This window comes from Lithobates pipiens, unplaced genomic scaffold, assembly GCF_037356315.1.
Source record: "Lithobates pipiens isolate NorthernLeopardFrog02 unplaced genomic scaffold, aLitPip1_a1.2 Scaffold_22, whole genome shotgun sequence".
In the NCBI taxonomy this organism is placed as follows: Eukaryota; Metazoa; Chordata; class Amphibia; order Anura; family Ranidae; genus Lithobates; species Lithobates pipiens.
This window is the reverse complement of record NW_027507784.1, coordinates 65522696-65546714: the sequence shown is the minus strand read 5'-3', so window position 1 is coordinate 65546714 and position 24019 is coordinate 65522696. Positions and strand designations below refer to the sequence as shown.

Sequence of the window (24019 nt, the reverse complement as noted above, 5' to 3'; positions counted from 1 at the left end):
GAACCACTATGCCAAAAAAATGGCGTGGGGGTCCCCCCCAAGGTTCATACCAGACCCTTATCCGAGCACGCAGCCCGGCCGGTCAGGAAAGGCGGCAGAGACGAGCGAGTGCCCCCCCACCCTGAACCGTACCAGGCCACATGCCCTCAACATGGGGGGTGGGTGCTTTGGGTAAGGGGGGCACCCTGCGGGACCCCCACCTCAAAGCACCTCTTCCCCCATGTTGATGAGGACAACGGCCTCTTCCCGACAACCCTGGCCGTTGGTTGTCGGGGTTCTTGGGCGGGGGGCTTATCATAAACCGGGAGCCCCCTTTAATAAGGGGGCCCCCAGATCCTTGCCCCCCAACCTATGTGAATAAGTATGGGGTACATCGTACCCCTACCCATTCACCTGGGGGGGAAAAAGTCAATAAAAAACACACACTAGACAGGTTTTTAAAGTAGTTTATTAGGCAGCTCCGGGGGTCTCTTCCGACGTCACAGTCACAGCATGCCTCGGGACTGTGACACCATAAGGGGCGGGGTCATCGGGTGACATTACCCAGTGACCCCGCCCCATGCCTATATAAGTCGCTGCGCACCGTGCACACAGAATTACAGCGGGAGAGAGCATCGTGTCAACATCGGAATAAGAGAAGAGGGAAGAGACTGGGCCACCTCTAGCAAAAGAGCGGCAAAAGAGCAGAAGATAGCGGAGAAGCCCGGGAGAAGAATCGGAGAGCGGGAGAAGAGGCCGGAGAGCGGGAGAAGAACAGAAGACTGGGAGAAGACGCCGGAGAGAGCGGAAGAGTCAGAAGAGACCCCCAAAGATGGAAGAGACCCCCGGAGCTGCCTAATAAACTACTTTAAAAACCTGTCTAGTGTGTTTTTTTTATTGATTTTCTTTCCCCCAGGTGAATGGGTAGGGGTACGATGTACCCCATACTTATTCACATAGGGTGGGGGGCTGGGATCTGGGGGCCCTCTTATTAAAAGGGGCACCAGGATTCCGATTAACCCCCCCGCTTGCAGTTGTCGGGAAGAGGCCCTTGTCCTCATCCACATGGGGACAAGGTGCTTTGGGGTGGGAGGCCCGCAGAGTGCCCTCCTTCCCCAAAGCACCCACCCCCCCATGTTGAGGGCATGTGGCCTGGTACAGTTCAGGATGGGGGGTGCTCGCTTGTCCCCATCCCCTTTCCTGAGCGGCCAGGCTGCGTGCTCAGATAAGGGTCTGGTAGGGATTTTTGGGGGACCCCATGCCGTTTTTTCAGCGTAGGGGGTTCCCCTTAAAATCCATTCCAGACCTAAGGGACATTGTCGCCTCTCCCTTGTGCTCGCTGCAATAGAAAAATGTGTTTTTCCTATTGCAGCGAGCGTGAGATGTACAGTATCCTGCAGCTGACAACCAGTGTGATTGGATCGCGCTGGAAACATTCTTGCAGGCAGGTGCTGTAGCTGCCCTTGCTTCGTATTTGGTATTTTAAACATTTTCTAATCCTAAAGTCCGTCTGATTTTTGGACAGCAAAGGTTCCGTCGGACCTTTGCTGTCCAAAAAGTCCGGTCGTGTGTACGTGGCATAACAGATCTTGGCATTGTGAAATCTTGGTATGTGGCGTGTTATGTTCTAGTGCTTATATAATGTATGTATATCATCTATTCAAATGTCCAAATTTAAAGCTTTATGTGTATCTGTTTAGGCAATTCAACGGGAGGAAAGAATTTTAGCAGCAATACGAGCGCAAGGTAAGTATTGAATAAAGAAAATCAGGGCAAACCCAGTGCATTAAAAACTTTGGACCCTCCCCCAAAAGCCCATTGAAACTGCTCTGATCACATGATGGAGACACCCTGCAGTCTGATTAAAAAAGGTTAGCACACCTGATTTTGACCTTTCACTTGAACTGGTCACTGGTGGCCAAATGACCCACAGGCTTGTAATCTGGTTGAGACTGCAGTGCTGAAGTTCCCATCTTTAACTCACTCAATCAAGGCAACAAAAAAACACTATAAAAACACTATAAATAGGCTCCTTTCACATTGGCTTGTCTGTTTGATGGACTCGGCTTTGCTCAGCAGGGGATTGATCCGCTGATCTCCTCTGAGCAGGCGGATGACAGGTCCGTCCCCACTCACTGTGAAGAGACGGGCCTGTAAGAGTTCCGCTCTCTATTTGGAGATCGAAAGAAAATGGACTGCCTGTCTGTTTTCATCCGATCCGCCAGACGGATGGAAAATAGAGACGCCATCCCTCTGGATTTGTCAGACAGGATCGGATAGCTGCGGGTGTCAGCGGACATGTCACCAATGACATCCACCACTCCATAGGAGGTGAATGGAGTGACCGATCAGGTCCCTCTGAAAAACTGACAGGCGGAACTGATCAGAAAGCCTGTGTGAAAGGGGCCTAAAGCTGGATACACACTATACAATTTCCTTAAGATTTTTTACTTTAGATTTACCAAAACCATATAATATGAGGTCAAACCTAAACACTTTCAATTTGTATGCAATCAGGCAGGCCCTTCCACAACATGGTTGAAGGTAAATTTAAAGGAAATCGAACAACAAAAGTTGTATAGTGTGCATTCAGCTTTAAGCCTCGTACACATGATCAGATTTTCCTATGGGAATTGTGTGATGAAAAGCTGTTGGCAGAAAATCCTACCGTTTGCATGCTCCATCAGACAATTGTTGGCCAACTTTCCGTGGACAAATGTTGGATGGCAGGCTTTAAATTTTTCTGCGGACAAATGTCTGTTGTTGGATTTTCCAAGTGTGTGTACACAATTCCGTTGGACAAAAGTCCACAGTACAAATACGCATGCTCAAAAGCAAGGAGGAGCAGCGGTCAGTCTAGTGTTTGTAATGGAGAATTAACATTTGTGACGTGGCAAATTATGAAATCTCAAAATGCAGCTCACAATTCTTTTCTTCTTTAATGTGATAATAATGAAGCTGCTTTGCTGGTGATACTGATGGATTTATTGCAAACACATTTTCAAAGGCTTTTTTTTTTTCTAGTGATATGAAGAATTATTATGCTTTTTTTTTGATGCATGTTACCACAACACCATTATCCCGTAGTTTTTAAGATCAAAGATACAACTATGTTGGTGTCCCTTGTCAATTTTACATTGTATTTTTTTAAATGTAACTGCCTACTCCCAAACTGTAATTTGAAGTAAAACACATAGCCAAGTATTATTCTCCACAATTTTTTTATTGTGCATTAAAGAAAACAAATAAAATTAGACATGCTATCTACCAATAGAAGTTAACCAAAAAGTGTATTCTATGCATCCAAAAATCTAGAAAATATACCAAATCAAATCATTATTGTTCAACCAAAAAATAGAATGCATGCGTCCTGCTTCTTTATATAGGGGGTCAACAATGCCAAGAGTTGGTGAAAGCAGGGGTCCGTCACCCGGATATAATTCCGAAAATCATCTGGATTATTCTCCTGGAGCTCCCGCATCAAAGGCATATGACATAATTGGTCACGATTAATAAGGCAACCAATTTTTGGTCCAAGAAAACTCCAAGGCCAATAATAAATAACACGTTACCTCCTCCGATTCCGCAATCCACAATATCGGAAGACTGAAAATTGCAAAATGAAAACTACGAAATGAAAAGCGTGAATCAAGACTCAAACTTCTACTAACGTGAAATTAGCAGAAGGAGCACAAAGGGTGGCACCTGACAAATTAAACGTCCTCTTTTTCGGCTCGTAGTATGCCTAGTACCTCACTACGTTTGTTTGTTGGCTGACAATTATGTACTGTTTTTATGCGAGACAAAATCCAGGCACATACCTTCGGACAAAGGTCAGAGGTTTTGTCTGCGGAAAATCCGATCGTGTGTACAAGGCTTAAGGCTGCTATCACCACTGATTATAAATAAAAATGTGCAACCCTCTGACCAAGGTTAAAACAGGTTCTGAGGAGGAGACATTTCATCTCCTAGTTACCTGTTAACCTCCCTCTGAAAAGCAATCTATCATGGGTCATGCCACTGGCAAGGGCTTCCACTTGTCTTGCTCTTACAATTTTTTTCAGACGAAAACTGTACTAATTAAATGAAAATCGAATGTTGTGTTCACGTACGATTAAAATTTTATTACTTGCACATTCCATTTTTGTCATACGGAAATTCGAAATCGGCTGTTGAAAGCACCATACTAACGATCTGAAAATCGGCAGATCGTTTGTCGGATGAAATCTAACTTCCAATTTTCTTATCGTGTGCATGGGCCTTAAGGCTGCCGTGTGGGTTCACGCTGCCGTGTGCAGCGTCTCGCAGCATGGGTTCAGTGCTTCCCTGTTCACCAGTTCAGGTTCGAAATTTTGGCTGAATTCGGACCTGAAACGGACCAGAAGTTGCACAGGGCTCCTGTGCAATTCGTTCCATTGAGAGCCATTCATAATCTTCCAACATGTGAATTGGATGCAGAGAAACCACCATTCAATTCACATTATTGTGAACCCAGCCTAAAGCCTATTGACACAGGCCCTTATGTACACTAAGGTTTTATTAATTTAAAGGCAATTCTATATATCATTTAATGTATACCTGCCTATTTTCCATCCTTTCTGTTACAGTTAAGATTCAGTACCCATTAACATGGACGACCATGGGAACATCAGAATTTTTGGAAGTGACTCTGGGGGAGGATTCAGAAGAATTCAAAAAAGTCAAAACTGACTTTATGGCATCTTCAACACCAGGATCATTTCAAGTTCTGAAGGTTATTTATGTTGTTGACTTTTGCCATTCTGATTTTACCAGTTATAAGCTGTGAGATGTGAGATGCCATTTTACACTTTTTTACCAATATGGGATGCCAGTATATATAGATCTTACACACAACTTTAAACGATACAAGTGAACTAAATAATTACATATACAAAAAGGCAAATATGAAAGGAAAAATACTGCGCAAAACCTAGACTCACTCAAACATAATAAGCCCTTGTACACACGGTCAGACATTCTGACAACCAAATCCGTCGGATTTTGTCCGACGGATCTTGTCTGAAACTGTTGCATACACACGGTCGGACAAAGTTGTCGGAAAATCCGATCTTTCAGAATGTGATGACGTAATTTCGTTACTATGGGACTACGTTCAGGCTAGTAGCCAATAGCTTTGATGTAGGAATTTGATCTGAGCATGCGTGGCACTTTGTCTGATCGGAATTCTCTACACATGATCGGAGTATGTCCGATCGGAGCATTTTGTCGGAAAACATTTCCAGCAAGTTGGAAAATTTGGTCCGACGGATATTCCGACGGAAACAGTCCGATGCATACCACACACAGTCGGAATATCCGACAAAACGGTCCGATATGACACATTCCGACGGAATCTCCAACCGTGTGTACAAGGGCTTAGGATGAGAGAAGCTGCCAACATACAAAAGTGTTCCCACACAGAAAAAATAAATGTGGTGTTAACTAAAAATAAATAATAAATAAATCAACAAAGTGTGATAAACACACTTAACACTTCCAGGACCATGCTAATGATGATGTGCTAAATTGATCAGGTGCTGATAATCTAAAATACAGTAAAATAATAGTAAACATTCATGATTAGAATATACACAAATAAACAATGAATACTTCCAAAACCATGCTAAAAATGATGTGCTGAATAATCAAGTGCAATAAATCTTCAACATGATTTATAATATTAAACATTCATAATAACAGGTATTTCTAATAAAGTTCAAATAAAGCAATAATGTGCAACAGTGTTCTAAAAGTGCTGGTAGTGTAATAAAAAGTCAGAAAAAGAGACAGATCTCCAAGTGACCGTTCATATAAAAAGACCAAAGTGCAGAAATCCACTTCATCCGATAGATATCACCATCCGTGGTGCACCACTCATTACCCTCAAGCCTCTCGCCTCATATAAAGGCCCCCACAGGTCAATTAAAGCCTTGGTATGTATATATCCAGGACCCTCAGTGATTGATCGATCTCCGCAGATGATCACAGCGATACCGATACCAAGATGGACTTCAAGCTCATCCGATGTTGTAGGGTCATGCACTCTAAAATGTGCAAATTTGGAGTCGCAAGTTGAAATGAAGACTTGATTTACTAAAGGCAACTCCACTTTGCACTACAAGTGCACTTGGAAGAGCAGTCACTGTAGATCTGAGGGGAAGCTCTGAAATGAGTGGAAGCTCTGCTGATTTTATCATCCAATTGTGTACAAGCAAAAATGCTGTTTTTAATTTTCCTTGCATGTCCCCCTCAGATCTACAGCGACTGCAATACCAAGTGCACTTGTAGTGCAAAGTGGATTTGCCTTTAGTAAATCAACCCCTTAATCCCTATGTCATGTTGGGGCTGGCAGAAGAAACCAAAGCTCATGGTGGGCGATGCAGGCAAAGTCAGATGTGAAGGATTTGCCAAAGTTTCAAGCTGTTTAGGAGAGTGAGGTTCAGAATGGGCAAGGGACAGGTTAATTTTTTCAGACGTTTAAAAAAAAAAAAAAAAAACATACTGAGTGGATGGCTACCGTGTGAATAGACAGAGACTTTATTTAGTTGCATCTGAATTTCCAATGGAAAAAGTTTGAGAGCTGGATCTAAAATTTTCCAACAACAAAATCCGATCTGACTTTTTACGATTGCGTGTAGAGAATTCCGATGCACAAAGTACTTGCTCAGCACGCATGCTCAGAAAAAATTTGGAGACGAAAGCTATTGGCTACTGGCCTCTACGTAGTCCCGGTGTACAATGTTTACGTCACCTCGTTCCGAACGATCGGATTTTCCGACAAATTTGTCTGACCGTGTGTATGCAACACAAGTTTCGGCCTAAATCCGTTGGAAAAAATCTGACGGATTTTGTGGTTGGAATGTGTATGGGGTATAAACTTTTTAATTCTCCTGAATATTTGCATGTTAAAATGTCTGACTTGCAAGTAACAGCATAAACTAGAAATCCAGACAAGTTATGATTATGTATGAACATGCATTCTGGACAATTTTCAAAGCATATATTAAGGAGATTAATACAAAATTAATTTTTATGAGTGATTTTTTTAACCACTTCCATACCGAGCACTTTCACTCCCTTCCTGCCCAGGACAATTTTCAGCTTTCAGTGCTCTCACACTTTGAATGACAATTGTGCTTTCATGCAACACTGTACCCATAATAAATGTCATCATTGTTTTTTTTGGAGAGAGAGCTTTCCATTTGTGGTATTTAACCACCACTGGGATTTTTATTTTTTGCTAAACAAACGTTTTTCTTTTTCTTGTTTTCTGTTATAAAATTTAGCAAATAAGTAATTTTTCTTCTTCACTGATGAGGCGGCACAGATACCCTGATTATTAGTGTAAACCAGGGGTGGCCAACCAGTGGCCTGCAGAGCCCTTTGATGTGGCCCACGACCTCCTGCTCTGGAATGGCAGGTTAGCAAGCCCAGATTGCAGGTTGCCGACCCGTCACACCACATCATCAGTGTTGTGAATGAAGCTGGTGGTAGAGGAAGAAAACGGCTGCAGAGCAGAGCCCAGAAGCCGAAGCTTCCTGTACAGCGCTGGCTTTTGCCACGGCAGAGTCTATGGAAAGTTCAGTTAACCCACAGGATAGACACAGGTGCACTACGCTGTACCCGTGTGGGTAATCATCAGTGTTAAAGCAGTTTAGTCCCTTTTCACACAATCGGTCCTACCCAATCGGACCCTCAATTTACCTCTACAGAGCGGTAGATGTAAACAGACTTTTGTCCGTTTACCTGCCTCCAATCCATTCCTAAAAATCCGATAAAAAAACTAGAAGGGAGTTCGCCCCCTTCCATCTAGGTGGATCGGATTGGAGGGCCTATAGAGTAGCCGTGACCTGTCATCCACCCATTGTGGCCCATGACTGGTTACCAAGTTGCTTAAGTGGCCTTCGCTCTTAAGAAGGTTGGACACCCCTGGTGTAAACAATCTACTGATAGGCTTGCCATATATCGCCAATACTTTTCTCACATAAACACAGCGTGCAAGAAAAAGCCTGCCGATAACCAGCAAGTCTGTTTACATGTGATCAGCTGTGATTGGACACAGGTGATCACATGGTAAGGGGCTGGTGTAATTGGCTCTCTACCTTGATCTGTGTTTGAGGGACACAACAATGATAGAGCAAGCCCAATGCGTGCCCTGAGAATGAAATAGCCGCGCTGTAGCCGTCTTTCGGCTATAGCAAGGTATTAAAGTGGTTAAACCAATTTTCTGATTAGTAGGGTACAGAACAACTTACCTACAGACCAAGAGTGAGAGCAAGGAAGGCATCGGGGATCCTTCTCCATTGTGCATTCTGCTTTCCACAATTCGGTGTCTAATCTCATGTGCTAGGAGGTTGGACAGGATCTAAATAAACTTATACAGGCTGCCTGCTTCTAGCAGTTTATGTTCTGTGTCTCCAGTGATAACACAAGAAAACGGCAACATAGAATTATTCTTTCATTGCTTATGAGAATGGGAACTCTTATGCCTTGTACACACGGTCGGAAATTCAGACTGAAAGGTCCGATCGTTATATATTGTCGGAAAATGCGATTGTGTGTGTGGGCTCTATCTGACTTTTTCTGTTGGATATTCCGAAGGAAAAAATTTGAAAGCAGGATCTCGAATTTTCCGACAACAAAATCCGATCTGACTTTTTCCGATCGCTTGTAGAGAATTCCGAGCAGACAAAGTGCCACGCATGCTCAGATCAAATTACGAGACCAAAGCTAGTAGCCTCAACGTAGTCCTGTCATAATGAACGAATGTCATCACATTCCGAAAGATCGGATTTTCCGACAACTTTGTCCGACCGTGTGTATGCAACACAAGTTTAGGACAAAATCCGTTGTAAAAAATCTGACGGATTTTGTTGTCGGAATGTCCGACCGTGCGTACAAGACATTAATCAAATAAAAAATCCTAAAAAAGAGAGAAAAAATAAACTTTTTTTTTCTCTGTTTTCAGATTGCAAGGATTCAGCACACGAGACTGTGGCAGAGCTTCTGGATTAACAAAATGGCCGTGGATCGAAAAAATCCAGGAAAGCGCAATATACGTCACCTTTATCATGGTACAGCATTTGATAACATCAAAAACATTAACCAAGGAGGCTTCAATCGCAGTTACAGTGGAGTGCACGGTAAGACAATCATTTCAGATGAGACACAGAAGCGTACCACCCAACTGCTCCTCCTGCCATTTTTTCCTTCTAAACTACAATAAAAACCCACCAACTTAAAGAATATGGAAACACAACATTTCACATTCATGATATTTTCTTGCTGTACCATGTATGAAAATGTATCCTGTTCTCTTTGTATCGCTTCCCTTGTGTGATATCCCTGGTGTTCCTGCCAGTCCCCTTTCTTTCCTATTAGAAACTGTCCACACTAAGCAGGAGAACACATTGTGGTGAGTTCTCCATCTTTGCTGGGAACACAACCTGCTATCCTCCGATGACCAGACTTGTCCTGACACCCACTCTCTGCACAGCCATTCAATGGAAGGTTCAGTGTGCTATGGTTTCTCCTCCCCTAGCTTTTTTTGCAGAAGAAAAACAGCGGAGAGGAAAAATTATCACTTATAACAAAGGGGGAAAAAAGGTATTTATAATGTTTGTTGTTTTTTTTTTTTTATATCTATACACAAATGTTTTGCCTTTCATTTCTATTTTAAACCAAATTGGTTGTTTTACAAGGCGAGTATTCCCAGTCACTTTCATTTCTCTCACTGCACATCTACTTCCTCTCTGTTCATCTAAGATTCAATCCAGTACCAATGACTTCTTTCCTCCCTTCATATCCCTTCATATCCAAAATGTGCTCCTACTGCCTTCTGCCCCCCACCCATGACCTGGATTAGGGATGAGCTTTGTGTTCAAGTCGAACATACGTTCAACTCGAATATTAGCTGTTCGCACGTTCGGCGAATACCGAACGTTATGGGCTGTTCACGCCAAATTCTTGTGGCGCTCATGGCCCACAATGCACTGCGCCATCGCAGTGCATTGCTGGCTCATGATTGGCCAAGCATGCACTGTGACCCCGCATGCTTGGCCAATCACAGCGCCAGCAGCGAGGAGAGCCATGATTGGCCACAGGCAGGATGCCTGTGGCCAATCATAGCTCAGGCTGTTTAGTACACGCCCCACACTATATAAGGCCGCCAGCGCGGCGACCTTGTGTAGTGTGTTGGTGTCTGGTGACAATTTTTTAGTCCGCAGCCCCAAGGTATGATCGGTTCCAGCAACCATCGCCAGCGTCTGATTTACAGGGTGCAGGAATACCTAGGGGCAAGGTCAGACTAGGTCACCTTTCCCACCGAAAATCCTCTGGCTTACTGGGTCTTGAGGATGGATCACTGGCCAGAGCTTGCACAGTATGCAATTGAGCTACTGTCCTGTTCTGCATCCAGTGTTCTTTCGGAACGCACCTTCAGTGCTGCTGGTGGCTTTGTTACTGATCACAGGGTGTGCCTGTCCACCGACTCGGTTGATCGACTGACCTTCATAAAGATGAATCAGTCTTGGATCACCCACAGCTACCAAGCACCTGAAGCTGATGTAACCGAATAATTTTTTTTTGAAATATCACATCCCTTCAAGTCTGCCTATGCTGATGCTGAGTGACTGTCCTTTTGTGTTGATTGTCTATCCTCTTCCTCTTCCTCTGATATGTTGGAAGAACATTTTTGGTTCTAGGTGATGCCACCAGCCCAATTTTTCAGCCCCTGTTTAACAGGGGCGTTTAATTACAATTTTTGATGCAATGCTTTGCAGCAGGGCTCATTCCTGCACTACAACTAGAGTATATGGGAGAGGTTGCACCAGTGCCTAAGGCCCAATTTTTCAGCCCCTGTTTAACAGGGGCATTTAATTAAAATTTTTGATGCAATGCTTTGCAGCCAGGCTCATTCCTGTACTACAACTAGAGTATATGGGAGAGGTTGCAGTGTTGTGGCACCAGCACTAGTGCCTAAGGCCCAATTTTTCAGCCCCTGTTTAACAGGGGCATGTAATTACAATTCTTGATATAATATTTCACAGCCGGGCCCATTCCTGTGCCCACCGAGAGTAACTGTGAGGACTTATAGTGTTGTGGCACCAGCACCACAACCACCAAAGGCCCAATTTTTCTACCACTGTTCAACAATGGCATGTAATTACAATTCTTGATATAATCGTTCACAGCAGGGTGCTCCAGCGCCCACCAAGAGTCACTTTGAGGGTTTACAATGTTGTGGCAACACCAACACCTTGTTCCGCCATTTCTGCAGAGCATATAGGGCAGGCCCCTACTTTCAAACATCCAACTTACAAACGTCTCCTACTTGCAAACGGAAGGAGACAACAGGAAGTGAGATGAAAAAGGATGGACGGCAAAACAAATTATACAGGGGCGATAACCCTTCCCTATGTTTTCCAAAAAGCTTAAAAATTTATTTTTTGACTGGAGCTACACTTTAAAAATATACCAGTTCAAAATTACAAATAGATTCTACTTAACTCAACAAACCTACACAGTCCCTGTCTTGTTTGCACCGCCTGTATACTGCTGTTCTGAGTATATAGGGCCTGGGGGCCCCACGTCTTTCCTTTTTTTAATATGGGTACGGGGTTCCCCTTAATATCCGTAATGGGCAGGGGGGGGCTACCCATGCCATTTTTCTGAATGATTTTCATCCATATTGCTGGAACCAGATACAGACGCAAGCAGTTTGAAATGACTTTTTTTCCATTAAATGTCATTTTGTGCAGGGACTGTTTTGAACACGGGAAACGCATGGCACTTCACAGGCATACTATAGACACCCCCCAGGCACGATATTTAAAGGAATTTTTCACTTTTTTTTCACTTTAATCATCATTCAAATCAGTGCTCCCGCCAAAACGGCCATTTTTAAAAACATTTTAGGCATTGACCCATGTCCCCTGGGGCAGGAGCCAGGTCCCCAAACCCTTTTTAGGACAGTATCTTGCATATTAGCCATTAAAATTAGCACTTTTTATTTCGAACGTTCGAGTCTCGTAGACTTCAATGGGTTTCTAACGTTCGTACAAATTTACGGTCCGTTTGAAAGTTCTGATGCAAACCGAACCAAGGGGTGTTCGGCTCATCCCTAACCTGGATGTTCTGACACTGTTTCAAAGAATCTTTTTCCTTTGCTCGTTATTCCACAGGTTCCATTCTCCTCCTCAGATCTCCGAACTCTAATCTCATGATTTTCATAACAAAGCCCAGCAGACTTACTTGGTCAGTTATGTACATGCACACTTGCAGGAGGAAATGCATGCAGGGATAAGACACTCTTGCATGCAATTACTGCCCTCGCCCCCGGCCATCTTGTTAACATTTCCAGCAAGCATCTACAGTCAGGTGCTGGACCAAAAATTCCAGAAACCAGCAGTGGGACATGTCCTGGACCCAGGGACACAGGGATTTTGGTTAAAAAAAACTTAATATTGAACCCTACAGACTAAGACTGGGATGCCAGCAAAGTTCATGTGCGTGTAAAGTCAGGCATCAAAATACTTTTGGTAATATAGTGTATGTACATCATCCATATTTGCTGATTACAAATGCAGGATCTGTTTCCTACTTTGCAGTGGAGCCCAGTGGTTGTGCCTTATGGCTTCATCCTACAATGCAAGTCTTTAGTTTGACCCATTAAAACATTCTCTATGAGGTTTATAGCTTGTAGCTTATCCCAACAGATGTACTCCTTAAAGTGCATGTGCTATTTTGAAGGATTAAAACCCCTGTCAGGTTTCAACTGCTAGGTAGGGCTTCATTAGGCTCGGTTCACACTATGAACTTTTTGTAATCAATTGCACAGCAACTGCACCACATTCTCATTCAATTCACATGAGATTCAGTGCGGTGCAATTTGAGCCCACTGATTTTGAATAGGCTCAAATCGCACCACATCACACCCTAGAAGTGTATGCACTTTTGTGCCGCACTGCAACCAGACCGCATGGTCGTTTTGTACACTGAAATTCTGTGCAGGTAAGGGCACTGCGTTTGTGACCTGCATTTAGGCTATAGTAGTGGATAATGTATACGTACAGTATCTCACAAAAGTGAGTACACCCCGAAGTGAAAATGTCCATATTGGGCCCAAAATGTCAATATTGTGTGTGGCCACCATTATTTTCCAGCACTGCCTTAACCCTCTTGGGTATGGAGTTCACCAGAGCTTCACAGGTTGTCACTGGAGTCCTCTTCCACTCCTTCATGACATCACGGAGCTGGTGGATGTTAGAGACCTTGTGCTCCTCCACGTTCTGTTGTAGGATGCCCCACAGATGCTCAATAGTGTTTAGGTCTGGAGACATGCTTAGCCAGTCCACCACCTTTATCCTCAACTTCTTTAGCAAGGCAGTTGTCATCTTGGAGGTGTGTTTGGGCTTGTTATGTTGGAATACTGACCTGTGGCCCAGTCTCCAAAGGGAGAGGATCATGCTCTGCTGCATTATGTCACAGTACATGCTGGCATTCATGGTTCCCTCAATAAACAGTAGTTCCCCAGTGCCAGCCACACTCATGAAGCCCTTGACCATGACACTCCCACCACCATGCTTGGCTGTAGGTAAGACACATTTTTGTCTTTGTACTCCTCACCTGGTTGCCGCGACACACACTTGACACCATCTGAACCAAATACATTTATCTTGGTCTCATCAGACCACAGGACATGGTTTCAGTAATCCATGTCCTTAGTCTACTTGTCTTCAGTAAACTGTTTGTGGGCTTTCTTGTAAGTCATCTTTAGAAGAGGCTTTCTTCTGGGATGACAGACATGCAGACCAATCTGATGCAGTGTGTGGTGTATGGTCTAAGCACTGACAGGCTGACCCCTCACCCCTTCAACCTCTGCAGCAATGCTGGCAGCACTCATATGTCTATTTCCCAAAGACATCCTCTGCATATGACGCTGAGCATGTGTACTCAACTTCTTATAGCCTAGGCCATCTTCATGTAGAGCAACAATTCTTTTTTTTTTTTTTCAGATCCTCAGAGAGTTCTCTGTTGCCCTGAGGTGCCATGTTGAAAATGTTGAACTTCCAGTGACCAGTATGAGAGATTGAGAGCAATAACACCAAATTTAACACACCTTCTCCCCATTCACACCTGAGACCTTGTAACACTAACGAGTCACATGACACCGAGAAGGGAAAATGGCTAACTGGGTCCAATTTGGAAATTTTCCCTTAGGAATGTACTCACTTTTGTTGCCAGCAGTTTAGACATTAACCACTTCAATACAGGGCACTTAAACACCTTCCTGCCCAGACCAATTTTGAGCTTTCAGTGTTGTCGCACTTTGAATGACAATTGCGCAGTCATGCTACACTGTACCCAAACGAAATTTTTATCATTTTTTTCCCACAAATAGAGCTTTCTTTTGGGGGTATTTGAACACCTCTACGGTTTTTATTTTTTGCGCTACAAATAAAAAAATACCGAAAATTTTGAAAAAAATTATGTTTTTTTTTGTTTCAGTTTCAAAACTTTGTAAATAAGTACGTTTTCTCCTTCACTGATGGGCACTGATGGGGCTACACTGATGGGCACTGATAAGGCGGCACTGATGGGCACCAATGAAGTGGCACTGATGAGGTGGCATTGATGGACACTGATAGGCGGCACTGATAGGCGGCACTGATAGGCGGCACGGATGGGCGACACGGATGGACACTGATAGGTGGCACAAATTGACACTGATAGCTGGCACAAATTGGCATGGATGGGCGGCAGAGATGGGCATGGATAGGCAGCACAGATGGGCATGGATAGGCAGCACAGATGGGCATGGATAGGCGGCACAGATGGGCATGGGTGGGCACTGATAGGCGGCACAGGTGGGCACTCATAGGCGGCACAGGTGGGCACTCATAGGCGGCACAGGTGGGCACTCATAACAGGTGGGCACTCATAGGCGGCACAGGTGGGCACTCATAGACGGCACAGGTGGGCACTCATAGGCGGCACAGGTGGGCACTCATAACAGGTGGGCACTCATAGGCGGCACAGGTGGGCACTCATAGACGGCATTGGTGTTATACTATACTAATGGATGCCAATCAGTGCCAAACAATAATGCATGCCAATCAGTGATGCCCATTGTGGGCACTGATTGGCATCCATTATGGGCACTGATTGGCATCCATTGTGCTGACTATTGGCATCCCTGGTGGTCTAGTGAGGATTACCTTTTCCCTGGTGGTCTTGTGGCGTCCCTGGTGGTCCAGTGTGGGCATCCTCGGGGGGGGGGGGGTATGCTGATAATCGATCAGCACAGCCCCCCCTGTCAGAGGAGCAGCCGATCGGCTCTCCTCCGTCTGACAGACGCGAGTGAGGAAAAGCCGATCACCGACTCTTCCCATTTACACTGTGATCAGCCGTGATTGGACACGGCTGATCACGTGGTAAAGAGTCTCCGTCGGAGACTCTTTACCGAGATCGTAGTTGCCGGGTGTCAGACTGACACCCCGCAACAACGATCGCCGCGATGCACGCCCCCGGGGGCGCGCAGCGGCTCATAATCCGGAGGACGTCATATGACGTCCGGTCAGGATTATGAAACCACTTTGCCGCCGTCAATTTGTAATAGGGCGGGCGGCAAGTGGTTAATGGCCGTGTGTTGAGTTATTTTGAGGGGACAGCAAATTTACCCTTTTATACAAGCTGTACAATCACTAATTTACATTGTAGCAAAGTGTAATTTATTTAGTGTTGTCACATGAAAATATATAATAAAATATTTACACAAAATGTGAGGGGTGTACTCACTTTAGTGAGATGCTGTATATATTCAATGCCATGGCAAAAATATGGAAGAGCAAGTATGCGATAATAATTATAAGCAAACACTGTAATAATAATAAAACATATAAATAACTAAAAAAAAATCAAGAACTGTTCACTTAACCACTTGCCGACCGCCGCACGACGATATACGTCGGCAGAATGGCACGGGCAGGCATAAGGGCGTATATGTAAGTCCCTGCCTTCCCGCGGGTGGGGGGCCCGATCGGGCCCCCCCCGGTGCCTGCGGCGGTCGGTATTCGTTCGGGAGCGATCCCGGACGAGGGGACGGCCATTCATTCATGGCCACCCCCTCGCGATCGCTCCCGACAAATGAAAATCCTCCGTGACATCACTTCCTCTCCTGTAATGTAAACACAGGAGAGGAAGTGATGTATTCTCTCCTCCGTGTCGGTATTTTTCGTTCCGGCACCGAGGAGAGAGCATCGGTGAGTTGCACCAACACACCACACATACAGTAGAACATGCCAGGCACACTCACACCCCCCCTTTACCCCCCGATTACCCCCCCAATTACCCCTGCCCCCCCAGTCACAGTGACACCAATTGCATTTTTTTTTTTTTGCATTGGTGTCATTTGTGACTGTAATAACTGTTAGGGCAGTTAGGGTTAGCCCCCTTTAGTTCTAATGTACCCCCCTAACCCCCCCAATAAAGGTTTAACCCCGTGATCACCCCCCGTCGCCAGTGTCACTAAGGCTGGGTTCACATTGCAGCGGTTTGAGAACGGATGTGATTCGCACCGCACTGCAGTGCAAATCACATCCGATCTCTGTGCGATTCGAGTTCAGCCATACAGATAGTATGGCTGAATTCGTGTCGCACCCGCCGCAAACTCGCACGGGACCCTTTTTTTGGTCCGCAGCAGAATCGGATCGCATGGGTGTTCACACCATGCGATCCGAGTTTGCAGATCGCACTGCGATATGCGAACTGATCTGGGGGTGTCATTAACATTTCACTGACACTCCCAGCAGTTCGCATAGGGCAGTGTGAACTGCCGCCGGGAGGCATGCGATGCGGGAACCCGCCGCGGATTCGTGGCGTTCCTGCATCGCTCCAGTGTGAACCCAGCCTAATAAGCGATCATTTTTCTGATCGCTGTATTAGTGTCACAGGTGACGCTAGTTAGGCAGGTAGGTATTTAGGTTCGCCGCAGCTTTTTATAGCGCCAGGGACCCCCATATACTACCGCATAAAGCCCCCTGATTGCCCCCTAGTTAACCCTTTCACCAGTGATCACCATATAACGGTTACAGGTGACGCTGGTTGGTTAGTTATTTTTTTATAGTTTCAGGGCACCCGCCATTTATTACCTAGTCCCACTAGTGTACCCCTAAATTTAGGGGTGTCTACTTTCCAAAATGGGGTCATTTGGGGGGGGGGTTTGTGCCATCTTGGCATTTTATGGCCTTCGAAACTGTAATGTCCTTAGAAAGCCTGAAGGCGGTGCTTGGTTTTCGGGGCCCCGTATACGGCTAGGCTCCCAAAAAGTCCCACATATGTGGTATCCCCGTACTCAGGAGAAGCAGCAATTTATTTTGGGGTGTCATTTCACATATGCCCATGGCATGCGTGAGCAATATATCATTTAGTGACAACTTTGTGAAAAAATAAAATAAAATAAAAAGTTTGTAATTTTCCTGCAACTTGGGGCAAAATATAAAATATTCCATGGACTCAACATGCCTCTCAGCAAATAGCTTGGGGTGTCTACTTTCTAAAATGGGGTCATTTGTGGGGGTTTTGTGCCATCTTGGCATTTTATGGCCTTCAAAACTGTAATAGGTAGTGAGGAGTGAAGTCAAATATTTACGCCCTTAGAAAACCTGAAGGCGGTTCTTGGCTTTCGGGGCCCCGTACGCGGCTAGGCTCCCAAAAAATCCCACACATGTGGTATCCCCGTACTCAGGAGAAGCAGCAGAATTTTTTTTGGGGTGTCATTTCACATATGCCCATGGCATGTGTGAGCAATATATCATTTAGTGACAACTTTGTGAAAAAAAAATAAAAAAAAAATTAAAGTTTGTAATTTTCCCGCAACTTGTGGCAAAATATAAAATATTCCATGGACTCAACATGCCTCTCAGCAAATAGCTTGGGGTGTCTACTTTCTAAAATGGGGTCATTTGTGGGGGTTTTGTGCCATCTTGGCATTTTATGGCCTTCAAAACTGTAATAGGTAGTGAGGAGTGAAGTCAAATATTTACGCCCTTAGAAAACCTGAAGGCGGTTCTTGGCTTTCCTGGGCCCCGTACGCGGCTAGGCTCCCAAAAAATCCCACACATGTGGTATCCCCGTACTCAGAAGAAGCAGCAGAATTTATTTTGGGGTGTCATTTCACATATGCCCATGGCATGTGTGAGCAATATATCATTTAGTGACAACTTTGTGAAAAAAAAATAAAAAAAAATTAAAGTTTGTAATTTTCCCGCAACTTGTGGCAAAATATAAAATATTCCATGGACTCAACATGCCTCTCAGCAAATAGCTTGGGGTGTCTACTTTCTAAAATGGGGTCATTTGTGGGGGTTTTGTGCCATCTTGGCATTTTATGGCCTTCAAAACTGTAATAGGTAGTGAGGAGTGAAGTCAAATATTTACGCCCTTAGAAAACCTGAAGGCGGTTCTTGGCTTTCGGGGCCCCGTACGTGGCTAGGCTCCCAAAAAATCCCACACGTGTGGTATCCCCATACTCAGGAGAAGCAGCAGAATTTATTTTGGGGTGTCATTTCACATATGCCCATAGCATGTGTGAGCAATATATCATTTAGTGACAACTTTGTGTAAAAAAAAAAATAAAAAATTTTTTTTTTGTCATTATTCAATCGCTTGAGGCAAAAAAATAAAATATTCAATGGGCTCAACATGCCACTTATCAATTTCCTTAGGGGGTCTACTTTCCAAAATGGGGTCATTTGGGGGGGTTTTGTACTGCCCTGCCATTTTAGCACCTCAAGAAATGAGATAGGCAGTCGTAAACTAAAAGCTGCGTAAATTCCAGAAAACGTACCTTAGTTTGTAGATGTGACAACTTTTGCGCAAACCAATAAATATACAGTTATTGACTTTTTTTTACCAAAGACATGTGGCTGAATACATTTTGGCCTAAATGTATGACTAAAATTTAGTTTATTGGATTTTTCTAATAACAAAAAGTAGAAAATATCATTTTTTTTCAAAATTTGCGGTCTTTTTCCATTTATATCGCAAAAAATAAAAATCGCAGAGGCAATCAAATACCATCAAAAGAAAGCTCTATTTGTGGGAAGAAAAGGACGCAAATTTTGTATGGGTACAACATTGCATGACCGCGCAATTACCAGTTAAAGCAGCGCAGTGCCAAATTGTAAAAAGACCTCTGGTCATTTACCAGCAAAATGGTCCGGTCTGAAAGTGGTTAAAAGGTAATCTGTCCCAAAAAATGTGACTTTCAGCAAGTTAATAACAAGATAAAATACATTTTTTGAGGTCTGCCTGTGTCTGGATCAATGTAATACAAAGTTTGCTTTTAGCTTGTTCACACTGAATTAATATCTGCAGCCTCAAACATTTATATCGGGTTTTTTTTAAGCAGAGGTCCTGGAGAATAAAATGCCGGGTGTTGCAATTTTTATGTTTGCACAGCGGTTTTTTAAATGCACATTTTAGGAAAAAATACACTATATTGAATTTTAATGCACAAAAATACAACATAATTACACAATTTTTTGGTAAAATATAAAAGATGATGTTACTCCGAGTAAATAAATACCTAAAACATGTCACGCTTTGTCCACGCCCATTGAATGGCGAAAAATTACGACCTAGACGATGCTTTAAATGCCTTTACAGGTTATCAGTTTAGAGTTACACAGGTCTGGCATTAGAATTATTTCTCTTGCTATAACATTCATGAAGATGTCCCACATTTGTGGTTCACCATTCACACGTGTTTTGGACCTACTGTACATTTGTGTTTTCCTTTGTGCATGAGCATAGAGGAGGTGGGGAGGGCTCTTTATATCTTTTTTTTATTATTTATTTTACTTACTTTTTTTACACTGTCTCTTTATTTATTTTTTATCAACTTTATAAACAACATCCCTTGTGATGGCATGGGCCATGACAGGTACTCTTTACTGCGATATCTGGGTTCTATTAGAGCCCAGATCTCTCCTCTGCTCCTCAAGCATCTGATCGGTTTAATCAGATCCTTTCACAAGCCGAACGGGGAAACAGGAAGTGACAAAATCCTCATCACTTCCAGTTTATTAGACCATAGAGATGATCAGGGAACTTCAGTCCTGGACTCCCCAGTGGAACTGGAGAGCACGGAAAGGCAGGTGGAGGGGGAACCACCTTCCCCCACATGTAAAAGTGATCCATCTGCTATTTAGCCACTAGAATCACTTCTACATTATTCAGCATCGACAGCTGAAAAAAAAGATACTGGGGTCTGCAGCCATGGGCCTGGTATAACCATCGCTACTCAAAGATTTATGGATACGTGCTAAGGGTAGCAAGAGGTTACGTTTCATAAAGTAAAGCCTAACAATGAAGTTCTGTTATTTGCTCCCCCTTTTAAATATACCATTGAATGCATTTTGTTATATCTGTTCAATAAATGCAAAAAATAGCCAGAAAGCCAGCACCATCTTGTGCACTCTGCAATGTTATCTCACTGCCCAGTTCACCTCTGAACAACAGAACACCCTCCTCACTGGTTGTCTTTGACAGCTGCAGAAGCCAATGGTTCCCTCTGCTGATTCTGAGCTGAGGATAGAGAGAGCCGAGAGAGCCTCTGCTCTCGTGCACGTTACTGGAGAGCACATTTTTCAAGGATGAGGACTGCTCTGTAAGACTAAGACCCCATTCACACCTGAGCGTTTTGTAGCTTGGAACCTGAATCTACAAAACGCTGGAGGGGAAAAATTCTATTATTCTCAATGGAGATGGTTCACATCTCCACTACATGTCGCCTGAAGCCGAACGCCTGAAGCTCAAACAAGTTCCGGACCCTTTTTTGTCGCTCGAATTGAGCAGATTTGGGCGTTTTTCTTCTTCTAACATTGGTGACCTTTTGCCCTGCACAAAATCGTGGTAAAAAAGCCACAATAAACGCCGCAAAAAAAGCTTGAAAACGCTACGCTCAGGTGTGAATGCAGCCTAAGGGAATATTGGCATTGACGAACAGAACAAAAATGGGAATTCTTCAAAGCGACTGTGTGTGAACTCACTGCAAAGTATATTCCCATGGGCAATAAGTTTAAACGGTTACAAATAAAACTAGGGATGCACCGAAATTTGGGCCGCCGAAACATTTCGGCCGAAAATGGCCCTTTTGGCAATTTGCCGAAAGGAAAAAAGGCCGATAATTGAGCCGAAAATGGGGCGGGGCCTGGGTGGGGGCGGAGCACTGGCCCCGCCCCTGGTGCCGCATATCACGGGAGGTGTATAGCGCAGGAGAGCCGCCTCCGCCGCCTGGTTCAATAGAGCGCCGGGAACATCACAGCTTTAATTTCAATAGCTGTGTGTTCCCCCGTCGCGCGCCGTCGCATACAGCCCCTCCCCCTTATTCGGGGAACTTTGATAGACAGATCACCCGTCCAGATTGGTGTCCCCTTGTGCAGCCAGTGTGGTGTCCCCTCGTGCAGCCAGTGTGTTGAGTTGTCCCCTCGTGCAGCCAGTGTGGTGTCCCCTCGTGCAGCCAGTGATGCCAGATTGGACGGGGGATCTGTCTATCACAGTTCCCCGGACAAGGGGGAGGGGCTGTATGTGACGGCGTGCGACGGGGGAACACACAGCTATTGAAATTAAAGCCGTGATGTTCCCGGCACTCTATTGAACCAGACGGCAGAGGCGGCTCTCCTCTCTCTTTGCTGCATCACTGGCTGCACGGGGGCATCACTGGCTGCACGAGGGGACAACACAACACACTGGCTGCACGAGGGGACACCACACTGGCTACACGAGGGGACACCACACTGGCTGCACAAGGGGACACCACACTTATCTCTTTTATCATGACGCCAGTCTCTGACCACCTCTTGTACCATGTCGCCAGTCTCTGACCACCTCTTGTACCATGTCGCCAGTCTCTGACCACCTCCTGAACCATGTCGCCAGTCTCTGACCACCTCCTGAACCATGTCGCCAGTCTCTGACCACCTCCTGAACCATGTCCCCAGTCTCTGACCATCTCCTGAACCATGTCCCCAGTCTTTGACCATCTCCTGAACCATGTCCCCAATCTCTGACCACCTCCTGTACCATGTCCCCAGTCTCTGACCACCTCCTGTACCATGTCCCCAGTCTCTGGCCACCTCCTGTATAAAAATATTTTTTTAAAACAGTCATTTTCGGTATCGGTGCTGTTTCGGTATCGGTTTCGGTTCTCGGCCTAGTGTATTTTTCATTTTCGGTATCGGTTTCGCCACCAAAAAACCCATTCGGTGCATCCCTAAATAAAACCTATGTGGCTCACGGCCAAAATTAAAAAAAAGCTATAAATAATAAGAAAATAGCTTTTAAAAAATATGAAAATGAAGGAACACTATCATCGTTTAAATGTTTCAAAGAATAACAGAATATGTTAAAAGGAAATGAAAGATGCAAAAATCCACAGCGAATGACAGATTGCAAAAGATAGTAGGACAAACCTCAAAAAAATCTTCAAATATATTAATAGTAAAAATGTCAGGTCTGAGCATGTAGATCCTTCACAAAATAATCTAGATGGGGTGACTGGGAACAAAGAGAAGGCAAATTTTATAAATACTTTCTTCAGCTCTGTGCATACAAAGGAGCATGGGGGAGTCAAGTCCATAAATCTTTCTATGTTATAAAGATAGGGGAGGTGCTTTGTTGTCCTAACACACTTCTTAAACTAGGATGGCAACGCTGCTCTTCCACAGATGCTGTATGGTGAGTGTTGTCACCCTAGTATAGGAAGTTTGTTACTGGCAGGATTATCCGGAGAAAATAATGGAAGGAAAAGAAAATTAATACAGACACCAAATCTAAGAACTGGTAAGTTGCAATGTTTAATTTTTTCTTCCTAGGTTTAGATACATTCAAAAGTACAGTATATAGCACATATATTTCATAGTAGCTGGTGGTGTAACCAGTTTATTTTACATCTTACAGGAACAGCCAAAGGATATGGCACATACTTCGCTGTTCGGTCAAATTACTCTTGTGGCAACACCTATTCTACTCCAGACAGTAATGGGCACAAGTATGTCTACCAAGCTGCAGTGATAACTGGAAAATATTGTCAAGGCACCTACAAGTTAAAAGAGCCTCCCCACCTCAGTAATGACCCCAGTGGTGACCGCTATGATTCCGTGGCAGATAATATGACAGCAACAACGTACTTTGTGGTGTTCCATGATGACTACGCCTACCCCGAATACCTGATCACCTTCAAATCCTGCTAGTGATTCCTAGAGCTTTGCTAAAGGAAACTGCCAACACTATTATACCAGGGTGATACAGTATCTTCCAGAAGGCCCTGACTTTATGGAAGAACTTCACCAAACTTCACTTTTGAACATGCTAGTTGTCTGGCTGGAGTTTTGACTTCACATACCATGTACTGGTTTAGGGAACAATGATTTATAAAGTACAGAAGCCAGAGACAGCCATGTGACTTGCATTTTTAAAAGAGGCCAGCAATGGCAGCCAATACTGTATATTTCATTTAGTACATTTTATCTATACATTTGTTTAAGGCACCAATTAGTTACATTTTAACCATACTGAATATGGTCCAAGTTTTTCATACTGCAATACATGTTCACTGCCAATCACAGGAAGATATGCTTTTCAGTGACAAATACCTTCAGAATGATTTGTATAGTTGTATTGTCAGATTTTTAACTCCATGACATCTGCCTTTTAGCTTTAGTTTATCTACTCTATTTTTTAAACTTTAACTTTTTGAAGCAATCATTCCAGTAAATAAAGGGCATTTAAATCAAATGTTATTGCCTTCAATTTGTATAATCCCATCATATGCCATAGAGCTTTACAGTAGTACATTAAGATTGATACACTAAACTATAACACATTATTTGCTAGTTATTTTTATATATATTGCATGAAGTAAACTTGTGACTAGTCTGTGGTTATTCAAGTATTTACTTTTGTAAATGTGCTTCACTAATAAGGAATACAATGAGAACTACTGAGTCCAGATAAA

General features: G+C 43.9%; 1 protein-coding gene across 3 annotated transcripts in view; it reads left to right on the top strand.

Annotated features, from left to right (window-relative positions):
* Positions 1-23799, top strand: part of LOC143923812 (protein mono-ADP-ribosyltransferase PARP15-like) — an 85725-nt gene extending 61926 nt beyond the window's left edge. For all 3 annotated transcript variants that reach the window (XM_077447724.1, XM_077447722.1, XM_077447723.1), the window contains 4 exons: positions 1680-1725; positions 4587-4732; positions 8969-9143; positions 22963-23799. In XM_077447724.1, the coding sequence (XP_077303850.1) occupies positions 1680-1725; positions 4587-4732; positions 8969-9143; positions 22963-23255 (660 nt within the window). In that variant the 3' untranslated portion in view covers positions 23256-23799. The remainder of the gene's footprint in view (positions 1-1679; positions 1726-4586; positions 4733-8968; positions 9144-22962) is intronic.
* Positions 23800-24019: the final 220 nt, after the last annotated feature.